The 12,908-nt window shown below is 70.9% G+C and overlaps 1 protein-coding gene across 2 annotated transcripts; it reads left to right on the forward strand.

The window, feature by feature from the left end:
• Positions 1 to 1,943: 1,943 nt before the first annotated feature.
• Positions 1,944 to 12,469, forward strand: ANO8 (anoctamin 8). Of its 2 annotated transcripts, XM_072845678.1 has the most exons (18): positions 1,944 to 2,249; positions 5,079 to 5,189; positions 5,380 to 5,512; positions 5,588 to 5,726; positions 6,024 to 6,120; positions 6,494 to 6,610; positions 6,699 to 6,826; positions 7,106 to 7,267; positions 7,502 to 7,654; positions 7,742 to 7,868; positions 7,964 to 8,019; positions 8,112 to 8,186; positions 8,975 to 9,283; positions 9,410 to 9,646; positions 9,746 to 9,937; positions 10,018 to 10,149; positions 10,488 to 10,598; positions 10,718 to 12,469. In XM_072845678.1, the coding sequence occupies exons 1-18, from the start codon at positions 2,150 to 2,152 to the stop codon at positions 11,387 to 11,389; spliced, it is 3,051 nt and encodes a 1,016-aa protein (XP_072701779.1). In that variant the 5' UTR covers positions 1,944 to 2,149; the 3' UTR covers positions 11,390 to 12,469. The 2 variants fall into 2 exon arrangements, with proteins under 2 accessions (XP_072701779.1, XP_072701778.1); XM_072845677.1 differs by having other exon boundaries at positions 1,945 to 2,249; positions 8,975 to 9,646.
• The last annotated feature ends 439 nt before the right edge of the window (positions 12,470 to 12,908 follow it).

Here is a 12,908-nt window from a genome sequence, read left to right on the forward strand (position 1 = left end):
CACGTCCCCCCATGGCAGAGCCCACCCCTGCTTAGTCCCTGTCCTACCGTCCCCTCTGCACCCACTCGTGTCCCCATCCTTCGGGGGTGGGGGTTCCCTTGCCCCCACTCCAACACGGGCTGTCCAGGAGCGCTTGGGCTTTTTGGGGTCCCCTGCTCACCCTGGGGGGGGGGGGGGTCCCTGCGCTGGGCACCCCCAGACCCCGAGGCGGCTGAGCCCCGGCTCCGCACCCAGCCGAGCTGGAGCTGCTCTTCCCCCAGGGAACACCCACCATGTCCCGGGGGTCTCACCCCCACAGCGGGGACCGGGGCTGACCCCTGGGCTGCAGGGTGGGGGGGTCCCACAAGCCGCCCTCGCCGTGTGCGCCGGGAGGGGCCCACACCCACCCGCGGCCCCGACGTTCCGTGAACCATAGAAATTTTCCCCAAGCAGCGTCACGGCACCGTACCCGCTCCCCATCCCGCTCCCCACCCCTGCCCGGGGCTGGGGGACCCCAACCCTGTCCCCATCCCACCCCCTCCCGCTCAGGGCCCGAGGCTTGGGGGGCCCAACCAGCCGGTGCACAGGGGTTGGGGTGTGGGCAGCCAGCATGATGGGGTTCCCCCCCCTTGCTCTGGGGGTCTCCCTGCACGGTCCCCAAAATCTCCGCTCAGTTTGCAGCAGTTTTGGGTCGGCGGGGGCCTGGGGAGGGCTGCGGGCCGCGGCGGTGGCGGGGGGGGACAGGGAGGGTGGCCGTGCAGACAAAGGCGCTGGAGCAGGGAGGAGCGAGCAGCAGCATGGCCGGGATGCAGGCAGGGATGCAGGCAGGGATGCAGGCAGGGATGCAGGCAGGGGTGCTGGAATCCCTGGGATGCTGGAGACCCATCAATGTCATCTCCTGGGCTAAATCCCTGCGGACCCCCCCAAACCCCCTGACCCCCCCCTCCCATGCTCTGTGGGCCAGGGACGAGGGTCGGAGGAGCTGGAGCAGAGAGCATCGCCTCTGGGGCTGGGGCGGGGGGGGTCTCCCCGGGGGCTTCGGGGTCCTCGGGTGCACGCACCCCACACGCACAGCCCTGCGCACCCCTGCAAGACCCCGGGTGCCCAGGCCAGCCCAGACCCCCTCCCCACGCTGGGGTGCAGAAGCTTTTCCTTGTGCCCCCCCATCCTTGCCCCCCCAGCTCTGAGCAGCTCAGCTTTCCCCTCCCTGCCGGGCAGCTGGGCTCGGCCCAAGCCGGGGACGGTGGCCAGGCCTGGCCTGGGAGAGGTGCCAGCCTGTCCCCCCCCCTCCAGCTGCCGTAACACGGATGCCAGAGGAGGGGACGGCTCCTTGTGTCACCCTTCAACAGCGCTGGCACCCAGCCCCTGCCCCAAAATAGCCACGGGCATGCGTGGAGCTGGGGGGGGGGGGGGGCAAGCGGGACCTGGCAGAGGGGATCCCCCTGCCCCAAGGCCTGTGCTGCCGGGGGGCTCGCGGGGTGCCCCGACCCGGCTGCGCTGCACCCCAGGGCCCTCCAGCCCTGCGGGGGGGGCTTGGGTGGGGGTCCCCCCCCGAGTGACCGGGGGCGGGGGTGTGGGGGGGGGGGCAGAGGAGGGCTCCCGAAAGGTCAGGGAGGCGGCGTGCAGCCCCGCTCAGATTACCGGCCTGTCCCCCCCGCCCCGGGGCTCCAGGGAACAGCGTGCCCGGGGGCTGGGTGCCGTGACGGGGCGGGGGGCGGGGGGATGGGGGCAGCCCCGGGGCGACCAGGGAAGAGGGGGTTGGGATGCAAAGGGCAGCCCGGGGGGGGGGGGGATGACGGGGACGTGGGGCAGCCCCGGGGGGGCGGGGGGGGGGATGCCGGGGCCGGGGCAGGTCCAGCAGCCGGGATGCTCCGTGCCCCCCCTCCCCGGCGGGGTGTGGGGGGGTGGGGGGGCCGTCACCCCGTTCCCCGCAGAACCACCCCACGGGGCGCGGCCGGACACGCGTGGCCGGTGCGACCGGCGCTGGGGAGACGGCGGCCAACCAGACAATTAAAGGGGCCGGGAGCGCGGCGCTCCGCTCCGCCGCCTTTGTCCCTCCTCCCGCCCGGCGGCACCGGCGGCACCGGCGGCACCGGCCCCGAGCCCGGAGCCGCGGCAGCGGCCCCCATGCACCGGCCCCCGCCGCCGAGCCGCCGCGGAGCCCCGCACCATGCCCGAGCCGCCGGTGGCAACGCAGGACGGCGACCGGCCCCGGCGGGCCCCGACCGGCGAGGAGCGAGCGGAACCGGCGGTCCCGACCGGCGTCCTGGGTAAGGTGGGACCGGGCGGGAGCGGCCCCCGCCGCCGGGCTCGGGTCGGGGCTGCGGGCGGCGGCTGCGGGGGGGGGTGGGGTGGGGGGGGGACCGCTCCCTGCGGCTCGATGCGGATGTCGGCGGGGCTCGGCCGGGATGCGGCTCCCCGGCGACGGGGGTCGGGGGGTCCGTGCCCCCGGTGGGGCTCTGAGCACCCCCCCGGGAGGGCTCCGTGCTCCCCCCAGGGCAGGCCCGTGCCCCCCCCCGGGGGTCCCGTCCCTGTGCGCCCCGGGGGGGGGTCTGTGGTCCTCCGGGGATCGGGGCTGTGCGTGTGTGTCCGTCGCCCCCGTCCCCCCCCCCCCGCCCGCGACCGGTCCGTGCCCCCCCGGGATGGGGTCCACGCACAGGTCTGTGTCCCCGAGGACGTGCCAGTGACCTCCCCAGCATCGTGGCCACGCACCCCCTCTGTCACCTCCGGGCCATGCAGCCCCCCGGGAGGGTCCGTTTGCCCCCCCCCTGCCAGGACAGGCCCATGCTCCCCCAGACCAGCTCTGTGTCCCCTGGGGCTGGACTGGGGCAGAGCTGGGCAGCGGGTGCAGGACAGGGGCTTTGGGCTGGGGTCCCCAGGCTGGGGTTGGGGTCCCCCCTGCGTGGCCCTGGTGGCAGGTGACGTCCCCACGGCCATGGCCGGGGCGAGTTGGGGTCCCCAGGGCAAGGCAGCGCAGGCAGGGCCTGCTGCCCGCCGTGCAGCCGAGCGGGACTCCTGCCTGCATGAGGGTGACCCACTTTGTGTCCCCCCGGGACGCGGCCGCCCGTGGCAGGCGGCATTGCCGCTCCCCCAAATGCCTCCTTCCCCGGTGGCCGCGGGCTCCGCTCGGCGGTGGGGCAGTGACGTGCCCGTCCCCGGCACGCTGCAGCTCCGGTGACCTTATCCCGGAAAGCCAAGGTGAGCGGCACGGCCCTGGCGTGCTGGGGGAGCGGGTGGCCGCGGGGATGAGAGGGGACGCAGGGCTGGGATGCTGCGGGGCTCCATCCCCATGCTCCGCTGGCGGACCCCTCGTGCCGGTTTGGTGATGGCAGCGGGCGCCAGGAGGGGGCTGGGGGCCGCTCTCGCTGGCAGCGGGGCGAGAAGGACCCCGTGGCCGGAGCGGGGCGAAGGCAGGGTCGGGCCCCCCCGTGCCCAGCCAGGGTGGGGGGGCAGGAGCGGCGCTGGGGACCCCTCTGTGGCTTGGCCACGTCTTTTCCCATGACCTTGGGCAGGAAAAACCCTCCTGCACCCAGAGCCGAGGCCTCGGGGTGGGCGCCCGCCCCGTGTACCCCCCTGGCATCGCCCCGGTTTGCACGCCGGCGCACACGCGTGTGCAGGCTTTTGCCGGCTGCCTGCACCGCTGCCCGGCCGTGCCCGCCGGCCGGGCCCCCACGGTGCCCCCACCCCGCTGCCCACGCTGCCGGCTGGCTTTCACCGCTCCCGGCAGGGTGTAAATAATTCAGGGTGGGTGAGCTCACCCTGCCGGCATCGGCGAGCTGCCCGGCGAGCACGGCCGAGCCACCGCCACCAGCACCGCGCACCCACCCTGGCACCCCGGCAGCGCTGGGCCCGGGACGCGGGACGTGCCCCGGGGTGCAGGATCGGCCCCGCGCCGGGGGCGGCTGGCTGGCAGCCTGGCGCCGGCCCTGGCTTTCGCCCACGGTGCCAGGACAGGGCGGCCTTTCAGAGCCCGGCACTGCGGCCCCTTCCCGACGGCGGCTCAGGCGATGAGTTTGTCGGGTCTCAGCTTGGCTGGCGGCGGGGGGGGTGGGGGTGGGGGTGTCTGCTCTGCTCCCCCAGTCCAGGGGGGTCCAGGGGTGCCCGGAGCTGGGGTGCATCCCCCGGGACGAGCAGGTTTGGCATTTCCTGTTTTTCGGGGCTGGCAGGTCCCAGTGTGAGCAGCGTTTCCGGAGCCCCGGGACCTTCCCAGCCCTGGGGCAGCCGGAGAGGCCGTGACTTCCCCCGGGCTTCGGTCCACCCGCCCCGTCCTGGCTCTGCCACCCTGGCTTAGGAGGGGAAACTGAGGCAGGGAGGTGGCTGGGCACACTGCCGGTGTGGGGCAGGGAGAAATGGGGTCCCACGGGGGGACCCACCCCAGCACCTTTGGGGAGCCTCATCCTGCCCTCTCTGCCAGCTCCGGGCAGCGTTTTGGGATGCACCCGGTCCCCGTCCGCCCCGAGCGGTGTGATGGTGACGCTGGGCGCGGGGATGGCATGTCCCCGTGGCGTGGGCACCCCACAGCGGGACAGGGGCCGTGTCCCTGCGCTGGCCCCCGCTGGGGGGTGACGAGGGGACCCTGGGGACCGTCCCCATCCCGCCTCGCCGCGGCGGCGCGGGGCCTCCCCGGGTTTCCATGGAGACCGGCTGCTTTTTCGCTCTCCCCATTTTTCCTGCCGTTTCCCATCTCCCGGAGCCGCGGCCTTGCCGGATCCCGGCCCCAGCGAGGGGCTGCGGGCAGAGGTGAGGGGTGGGGGGGCTGCAGGGGGGGACCCCGGGGCATCTCACCGCAGCCGGCGTCCCAGGGGTGCCAGGACACGCTGCCGGCTCCTCCCCAGCAGCTGCCTGGGCCTTTTTGGGCACCCTGAGCTGCTGGAGGAGAAACCCGAGCCGGGGCCGGCGTCACCACAAGTGGGGCCATGACCTGCTGCCATGGCCACTGCTGGGGACAGCCACCGCCGGGGACGTGCCCGCACCCATCCCATGCGCCGGCAGCTGAGTCGTTGGTGCTTCGGGGTCCGGTTCCCAGTGCTGCGGGTGGGGGGGTGCCCCGCGGGGTCCCGCGGCTGCTCACCCTCCCTCTCCCTCCCTCCCTCCGGCAGATAAGCTCTTCGGGAAGCGGCTGCTCCAGGCTGGACGCTACATCATGTCCCACAAAGCCTGGATGAAGACGGTGCCCACGGAGAACTGCGACGTGCTCATGACCTTCCCGGGTAGGGAAATGCCCGGGGTACCCGGGGCGGGGGCCGGGGCTGACAGTGCCGGCGTGGAGCACCGGGATGGCGGCGCGGAGATGGATGCAGCGGGGATGGGGGACGTGGGGAGGGATGGGGACCGGGATGGGCTGTGCTGGGAGACGTGGACACCCTGGTCCCCGCCACGGCGCTGACCGGTGCTGTCCAGACACCACCGACGACCACACGCTGCTCTGGCTCCTGAACCACATCCGCCTCGGCATCCCCGAGCTCATCGTCCAGGTCCGGCACCACAAGCACACCCGTGTCTACGCCTTCTTTGTCACCGCCACCTACGAGAGGTAGGGTCCTGGCCGTGTCCCCAGCCCCTGCCGCGTCCCCCACTGTGTCTCCAGCCACGTCCCCTCTCCCTGTAGTTTGCTGCGTGGGGCCGATGAGATCGGGCTGCGAAAGCCGGTGAAAGCCGAATTCGGTGGAGGCATGCGGAGCTTCTCCTGCGAGGAGGATTACATCTACGAGAACATCGAGAATGAGCTTTACTTCTTCACCTCTCAGGTGGGACGCAGAGGGATGAGGGACATGGGGCAGGGATGCAGGGATGTGGGGCAGGGATGCGGGGATGCAGGGCAGGGATGCAGGGACATGGGGCAGGGAAGGCAGGCCCTCTCCCCCTCCCCAGGTGAAGAAGGGGATCAGGGAGCCCCAGCCCAGCTGGGGACCAAGCCAGCCGTCCCCCAAGCTGGGGACAAGGCGGGTCCGGAGAGGGGACAGGACAGGGGCAGGGGCTGGGGACACGGGTGTGGGGACCCGTGGGACCATCGCCCGGGGCTCAACCCGGCCGCGGTGCTGCAGGAACGGCAAAACATCATCAGGTACTGGCTGGAGAACCTGCGCGCCAAGCAGGGCGAGTCGCTGCACAACATCCACTTCCTCGAGGGACAGCCCATCAGTGAGTACGGCACGGCACGGCACGGCACTGCCACCCCACTGCCCCGCTCCTTCTGCCCAGCCTGCGCCCGAGTCGTGCCGTGGGGACCCTGGAGGACACAAGCCCAGCAACGGTCCCCTGTCACCCCCTGTCCCCATCCCTGGGGCCGTGTGCCGGGTGGGGTGGGTGGGTGCGCGGTAGCTGTGCCGTGCTGCGGCCGGGCAGTGCCGGGGTTGGGCACAGAGCCCTGACGTGCCACGCTCACCCCAAACCCCTCCTCCCTGTTGTCCCAAACCCCACCGTGCCAGGGCCATCTGGGGACACGCGTGGGGGGGCCGGGGCGGGCTGGCAGCGTCGCCGCAGCCCGTCCCTCACCCTGTGCCGCGCGGCGCAGTCCCGGAGCTGGCGGCCCGCGGCGTCATCCAGCAGGTCTTCCCGCTGCACGAGCAGAGGATCCTCAAGCGGCTCATGAAGTCCTGGGTGCAGGCGGTCTGTGAGGCCCAGCCACTCGGTGAGGTGTCGAGGGGGTGGCGTGGGGGGGGGGGGGAGGGGGTCTGGGGGTCCCAGCCCCGCTCACTCCCCCCCGGTGGCCCCCGCAGATGAGATCTGCGACTACTTTGGGGTGAAAATCGCCATGTACTTCGCCTGGCTGGGCTTCTACACCTCGGCCATGGTGTACCCCGCCGTCTTCGGCTCCATCCTCTACACCTTCACCGAGAGCGACCAGGTGAGAGGGGTCGGGAAATGGGGTAAATCCCCGTGTTTGGGGCCATGGCGGGGGGTTTCCATCCCTCCTTGCTCCGGGCTTTCCCTGTGATGCTGTAATTGCATCACAAATTACAAAATTGTAATTTCCCTGTAATACTGTAATTGCTGGGAGCTGGGAGGCTCCCGAGCCCGTGGTGGTGGGGCTGGGGCAGCACCGTGTGGCTCCCCGGGGCTGCGGGGGGGTGTCGGGGGCGGGAGGGGACCGACCCCGGTGCGGTTGGTGCCATCCGTCCCGCAGACCAGCCAGGACATCTGCTGCGTGGTCTTCGCCATCTTCAACGTCATCTGGGCCACCCTCTTCCTCGAGGAGTGGAAGCGCCGTGGGGCCGAGTTCGCCTACAAGTGGGGGACGCTGGACACCCCGGCGGAGTCCATCGAGGAGCCCCGGCCCCAGTTCAGGGTGAGCCCTGGGAGGGGGGGGGTCCCTGGAGCTGGGGTCCGGCTGAGTTCCCCCCCGACCCCGACGAGCCACCGGGCTTGGTGCAGAGAACTGGCATCTTCGTGACACCCACCCACCCCTGCACCCCGAGCGGGTCTGCACTGGGTCCCACCAGCGCTGGGGTCACGGAGGGATCCCGTGGGGCTGCCTGCTGCGGGGAGGGTCATGCGCTGCCGTCCTCCCCCCCCCCATTAGGGCATTAAGAGAATCAGCCCTGTGACCAGCGCGGAGGAGTTTTACTACCCGCCGTGGAAGCGCCTGCTCTTCCAGTGCCTGGTCAGCCTCCCCGTCTGCCTCGCCTGCCTCTCCTTCGTCTTCCTCCTCATGCTGGGCTGCTTCCAGCTCCAGGTGGGTCCTCATCCCGCCCTCGCTGGGCTGCCAGCCCCCTCCACGCTGAGCCCGTCCCCGTGCCCATCCCCGTCCCCGTCCCGGCAGGAGTTTGTGCTGAGCATCCAGGAGCTGCCCCGGATCATCCGTTTCCTCCCCAAAATCGTCCTGGCCGTCATCGTCACCACCTGCGACGAGGTTTACAAGAAGATCGCGTACTGGCTGAACGACATGGGTGCGTGGGGGCGGCACCTGGGGGTGCTCCTGGCAGGGTTGGGTGCTGGGGACCCCCCCGAGCCCCATCCTGAGCCCCCCTCCTCTGCTTTGCAGAGAACTACCGCCTGCAGAGTGCCTACGAGAAACACCTCATCATCAAAATCGTCCTGGTGAGAGGGGACCGGGTGGCTCTGGGGGGGACGGAGGGGACCGGGGGGGTCCCAGCAGCCACCTCGTGCTCACCCCCCTCCCCCTCCCCCAGTTTCAGTTTGTAAATTCATACCTGAGTCTTTTCTACATCGGTTTCTACCTCAAAGACATGGAGCGGCTGAAGGAGGTAAGGGGCTGTGCCCGGGGGCGGTGGGGCTGGCCTGAGCCCCCCTGGCATCGCCCAGATGGACAGACGGATGTCCTCGACCCACCCCTGCCATCGTTCCGTGTCCCCCCCACCCAACCCATGTCCCATGCCCTCCCGGGGGGCCGGTGTCCCCGCATGCCCCCGCCGCGGTCCCTGGCTGCCGCGCTCCCGGCCGGAGGCTGCGCCGGGTCCCCAGCTCCTGCTCCTGCTCACGGTCTCTCTCTGTCTGTCTGTCTGTCTGTTCTTCTGTCCCTTCCACAGCTCCTGCTCATCTTCTCTCTCTCCCAAAGCCTCGTGCGTCAGCTCAAAGAGGCTCTCCTTCCCTTCATCCTCCTCCACCTCCACCTCTCTCTCATCTTCTTTAAGGGCCTCCTGGGCTTTTGCTGGAGACTGGGAGTATCCAAAGTAGGACCGGGGGGGGCCGGGCATCCCCCCGCACCCCACCCCTCGCACCCCACCCCGGGACCCCCACTGCCCCCGGGAGGGACACGGGCAGCCCCAGCCCCGGCTCTGCTCCAGCTGGCGGTGGCAGACGCGACTCCAGCGCTGCTGAGGTCCCACGCCATTAATTGTCACCGATGGGGGGGTCACAGGAGGTGGGGGGACACCGGGCTTGGGTGTCCCGCTCTGCCAGCGTGGGAAGGAGCAGGGACCCCGCGGGGGCAGGCGACGGGGATGCAGGGACACAAGCATACCCCCCCACACGCACCCCGAGTGCTGTCCCCGCCGTCCCCGGGTGACAGCGTGCGCCCCGTGTCCCCGCGCAGATGCTGGCCACGCTGCTCATCACCCGCCAGTTCCTGCAGAACGTCAGGGAGGTGTCGCAGCCCCACCTCTACCGCCGGCTGCGCCGGGGGGACCTCAGCCTCCGCAGCCTCCGCCAGCTCGCCCACACCATCCTCCGCCTGCTTGCCCCCCGCCGCCACCCCCCGGTCCTCCCCGAGGGGTCGCGGGGGGAGAAGAAGTGTCTAAACGGGGGCTGCGGGGTGCCGGAGGAAGAGGAGGAAGAGGAAGAGCGGCGTGAGTCAGACTCGGAGGAGGAGAGCGCCCTGGATTGCGGGTTGAAGCTGAAGAAGGTGAGCTTCATCGAGAAGGCGGAGCGGCGTGGCGGGGAGCCCGGCGGCCCCGAGGACGAGAGCTTCCTCGAGGAGGGCAGCCCCACCATGGTGGAGAAGGGCATGGACCCTGCGTCCGTCTTTGAGCTCTGCGAGGATGAGGAGGAGGCCGAAGGTCCCCCCGGCAGCCCAATCAAGGCGGCAGAGCCGGCGGTGGTCCCGCGGGCCGGCCGGAGGAGACGGGCGGTTGACAGCCGGGAGGAAGAGGAGGGTGAGGAGGAGGGGCGGAGGCGCAACCGGGCGTCGTGGATCGACCCGCCGGAGGAGGACTACTCCACGCAGCTGACGCAGGCGGAGGTGGAGAGCTGCATGAAGAAGTACGAGGTGAGCGGCCCCAAGGGGGGCCCAGGGCCGGGGGGGTGAGGTGTACCCCCCCCCCCAGCCCCCTTGCAATGTGCTCTTCCTCCTCCTCTTCCTCCCCAGGACACCTTCCAGGACTACCAGGAGATGTTCATTCAGTTCGGGTACGTGGTGCTCTTCTCCTCCGCCTTCCCCCTGGCCGCCATGTGCGCCCTGGTGAACAACATCATCGAGATCCGGAGCGACGCCTTCAAGCTGTGCACGGGGCTCCAGCGTCCCTTCGGCCAGCGGGTTGAGAGCATCGGGCAGTGGCAGGTGGGTTGGGGGGTGGTGGGGGGTCCCGGCGGGGGTCCCGGCTGGCCGGGGGCTCATCCCCAGCACTGTGGCTCTTGCAGAAGGTGATGGAGGCCATGGGCGTCCTGGCCATCGTGGTCAACTGCTACCTGATCGCCCAGTGCGGGCAGCTCCAGCGCCTCTTCCCCTGGCTCAGCCCCGAGGGAGCCATCATCTCCGTGGTGGTGCTGGAGGTACGGTGCTTGCGCCGGGGGCTTGCACCCACCGCCCGCTCCACGGCCATCGGTTATTGTAGGGTCTGCCGGTGCGAGACAAGGCGGCGTCTTGGCTCAGCCAGCCAAGGGCTCCCGCAGACCTTCCCCTCCAGGGAGGGGGTCCCAGCCCTAAACCCCCTGCTGCAACCCCAGCGGGTGCTGCCAGGCAATGCAACGGGGCCCAGAATCCCCCAGGCTCTTATTTTAGGGTCTCTCTGGGCCCCCATCCCTTGCGGGGCGCATTTTGGGAGGGGATGGCGGTGCCCGCGGGGCCGGGGTGGGGATGCTCAGCCGGACCCGCATTCCTCCCCCCGCAGCACTTCGCCCTGTTCCTGAAGTACATCATCCAAGTGGCCATCCCCGACATCCCCGCCTGGGTGGCCGAGGAGATGGCCAAGCTGGAGTACCAGCGCCGCGAGGCCTTCAAGGTAGGCGATGCCAGGACGGGACCCTCCTTGGGGCCGAGCATGGAGCTGGGAGCCCCCCATCCCCGGGGCCGGTGGGCTCCCCGAGGTGTCCCCGGGGCTGACGTGCTCCCCGTCGACAGAAGCACGAGCGGCAGGCGCAGCACCACTTCCAGCAGCAGCAGCGGCGCAAGCGGGAGGAGGAGGAGCGGCAGCGGCACGCCGAGTACCAGGCCCGCAAGGAGCGCGAGTCCAGCCGCGACGAGGCCAAGCCCGAGGCCGCCGGGCAGGACCCGGCCCACGAGAAGAGCCAGAGCAAAGGGAAGGGTTCCGGGGGTTCCTCGCACGACAAGCCCAAGCGACCCAGCTCCCTCCTGGCCACCAACAACGTGATGAAGCTGAAGCAGATCATCCCTCTGCAGGGCAAGTTCCTCTCCGGGGGGGCCGGGGCCGGCAGCACAGCCACCGCCAGGTCCCCCCAGTCCCCCACCGGCAGCGAGAACAAACTCCCCGGCTTCCTCAGCTTCAAGTTCCTGAAATCCCCCGAGACTAAGCGGGACGCGGGGACCGAGAAGGTCCAGTCACCCACCAAGCCATTCAATCCCAGCAAGCTCTTCAACTTCGGCAAATCCGAAGGGGCCGGGGGCAACGGTGCCGCGGCCAGTGCCTCCCCCCAGCCCCGGCCCGGCCCCTCGGTGGACACGGGCGAGCGGCCGGTCCCCAGCAAGTCCCATCTCAATGGGGTGCCGGAGGAAGGGGGCCGAGAGGAGCCAGAGAGCCGGGCGGAGGAGGAGAGTGGGGGCTATAAACTCTAACCGGATCTTTTGGGGGAGCGGGAGCGAGCGGGGCTGCCCGCTCCCCTCTTCAGGCAGCCGTGGACATCGTCACCCTCTCGCCTCCCCTCGCCGTCCCCTGCCGCAGGGAGCGCGGGGCCGGGCTGAGCCCGCCGGCTGCCAGCGCTGGCCCCTCGCTCTGCACCGTCCCCCTCTGCCGCGTCCCCTCGCGTCCCTCCAGCCCCTCCGCTGGGACCCGCTGCCGCCCCGGCTCCGGCTCCAGCGGGGTCTGGCCGCGTCCTGCACCGAGGACACCTGCGCCAAGCGCCGTCGGTGTGAGCAGCAGCGGGGTCTGGCCGCAGCTTCGGATGGAGCATCCCAACGGGTTTCCCTCCTGTGCCCCTCCGCACGCTCACAGGTGGGAGATGCCCCGGTCCGGCACTGCGCCACGAGCCCGGGGTCCCGGCCACCGGCACCCACCGCCCCGAGGAGTCGGCACAGGGAGATGCCGCAGTCCAGCCTCAGGAGACGCAGAGGAGCTCGGTGCTGCCAGATCCACCAGGACCAGCCCATCGCTCGGCACCGTGTCTCTGATGGCGGAGGGACGAGACCGCGGTGCTTGCGGGAATGGCGGCAAGAGGAGCCCAATTCACCCGTGCCTACAGCCCCTGCCGTACAGCCATCGCCCGGGGTCCCGCCGGCACCGGGGCCGTGCCCTGCTCCCAGCAGCCTCCGTGTGGATTCCTTCCCAGCGCCGGGACATTTTCCTGCCCGCAGCCCGGACGGCCGGGAGGGAGGGGGGTGAGCAGCGAGCGTCAGCCACCCGGATTCCCATGCATGGGCAACATTTCTTGCACTAAAACCGAAACAAAACCCAACGCAAGTGACTCTCTCCCCTTCTTCGTCGACGGCTCGAGGCGGCGGAGGCGAGAGCTGGCACCGGTGCCACGGTCGGCAGAGCCTGGCCGGGCGCGGGCAGCGGCCCCAGCGACTGCAATGCGAGCCGGGACGGTCCCTTCCCTCTCCGCTTTCTTATTTCGTGGAATTATTTCGCAATAAGGCACTCGCACACGGAGGTCACGCCGGAGCCCGGGAGAAGGAGCGGGGCCGGGGGGGGTGGAAAATGCGAGCTCTCCGCAAGGGCGGGGTGGGGGGGTGGGAGCAGCTTCGCTTCTGCCGGGGCGAAGGTTTTGCCGTCGCTGGGTCTAGTCTTAGTGCTTTAACAGCCGCCATCCTCGCTCCGGCTGCGCGGGGAAGGGGCTGCGACGCGGCTGCTCCTCGCTTTTCAGCGGCTCTGCTCGGTGCTGCTTTGCTTTAAGGGACAGGACGGGGTGGTGGCACCTCAACGCGGTGCCCACGGGTGACCTGGCTGGGGACATCCAGCCCTGCCCGCTCCCTCCTGCCCCTCGCCACCAGCTCTGCGCTCTGCCTGCCAGCCACCAACCATTTCCAAAGCAAGGAGGGGAGAAGTGGGGGGCTGCCAGGAGCCGGGGGGACGCCCGGGGGGCTGCCCCATCACTGTGCCTGGCCCAGGCGGGGTCTGCGCACCCCTCTCTCCCCA

Source organism: Ciconia boyciana, chromosome 24 (genome assembly GCF_034638445.1).
Source record: "Ciconia boyciana chromosome 24, ASM3463844v1, whole genome shotgun sequence".
Taxonomy (NCBI): Eukaryota; Metazoa; Chordata; class Aves; order Ciconiiformes; family Ciconiidae; genus Ciconia; species Ciconia boyciana.

Excerpts from the sequence above, each read along its gene's own strand:
- ANO8 (XM_072845677.1), top strand. The coding sequence starts at position 2,150 with ATGCCCGAGCCGCCGGTGGCAACGCAGGACGGCGACCGGCCCCGGCGG. Across the intron at positions 5,190-5,379 it reads CGTGCTCATGACCTTCCCGG|ACACCACCGACGACCACACG; the intron begins GTAGGGAAATGC and ends GGTGCTGTCCAG. Across the intron at positions 6,611-6,698 it reads CTGTGAGGCCCAGCCACTCG|ATGAGATCTGCGACTACTTT; the intron begins GTGAGGTGTCGA and ends TGGCCCCCGCAG.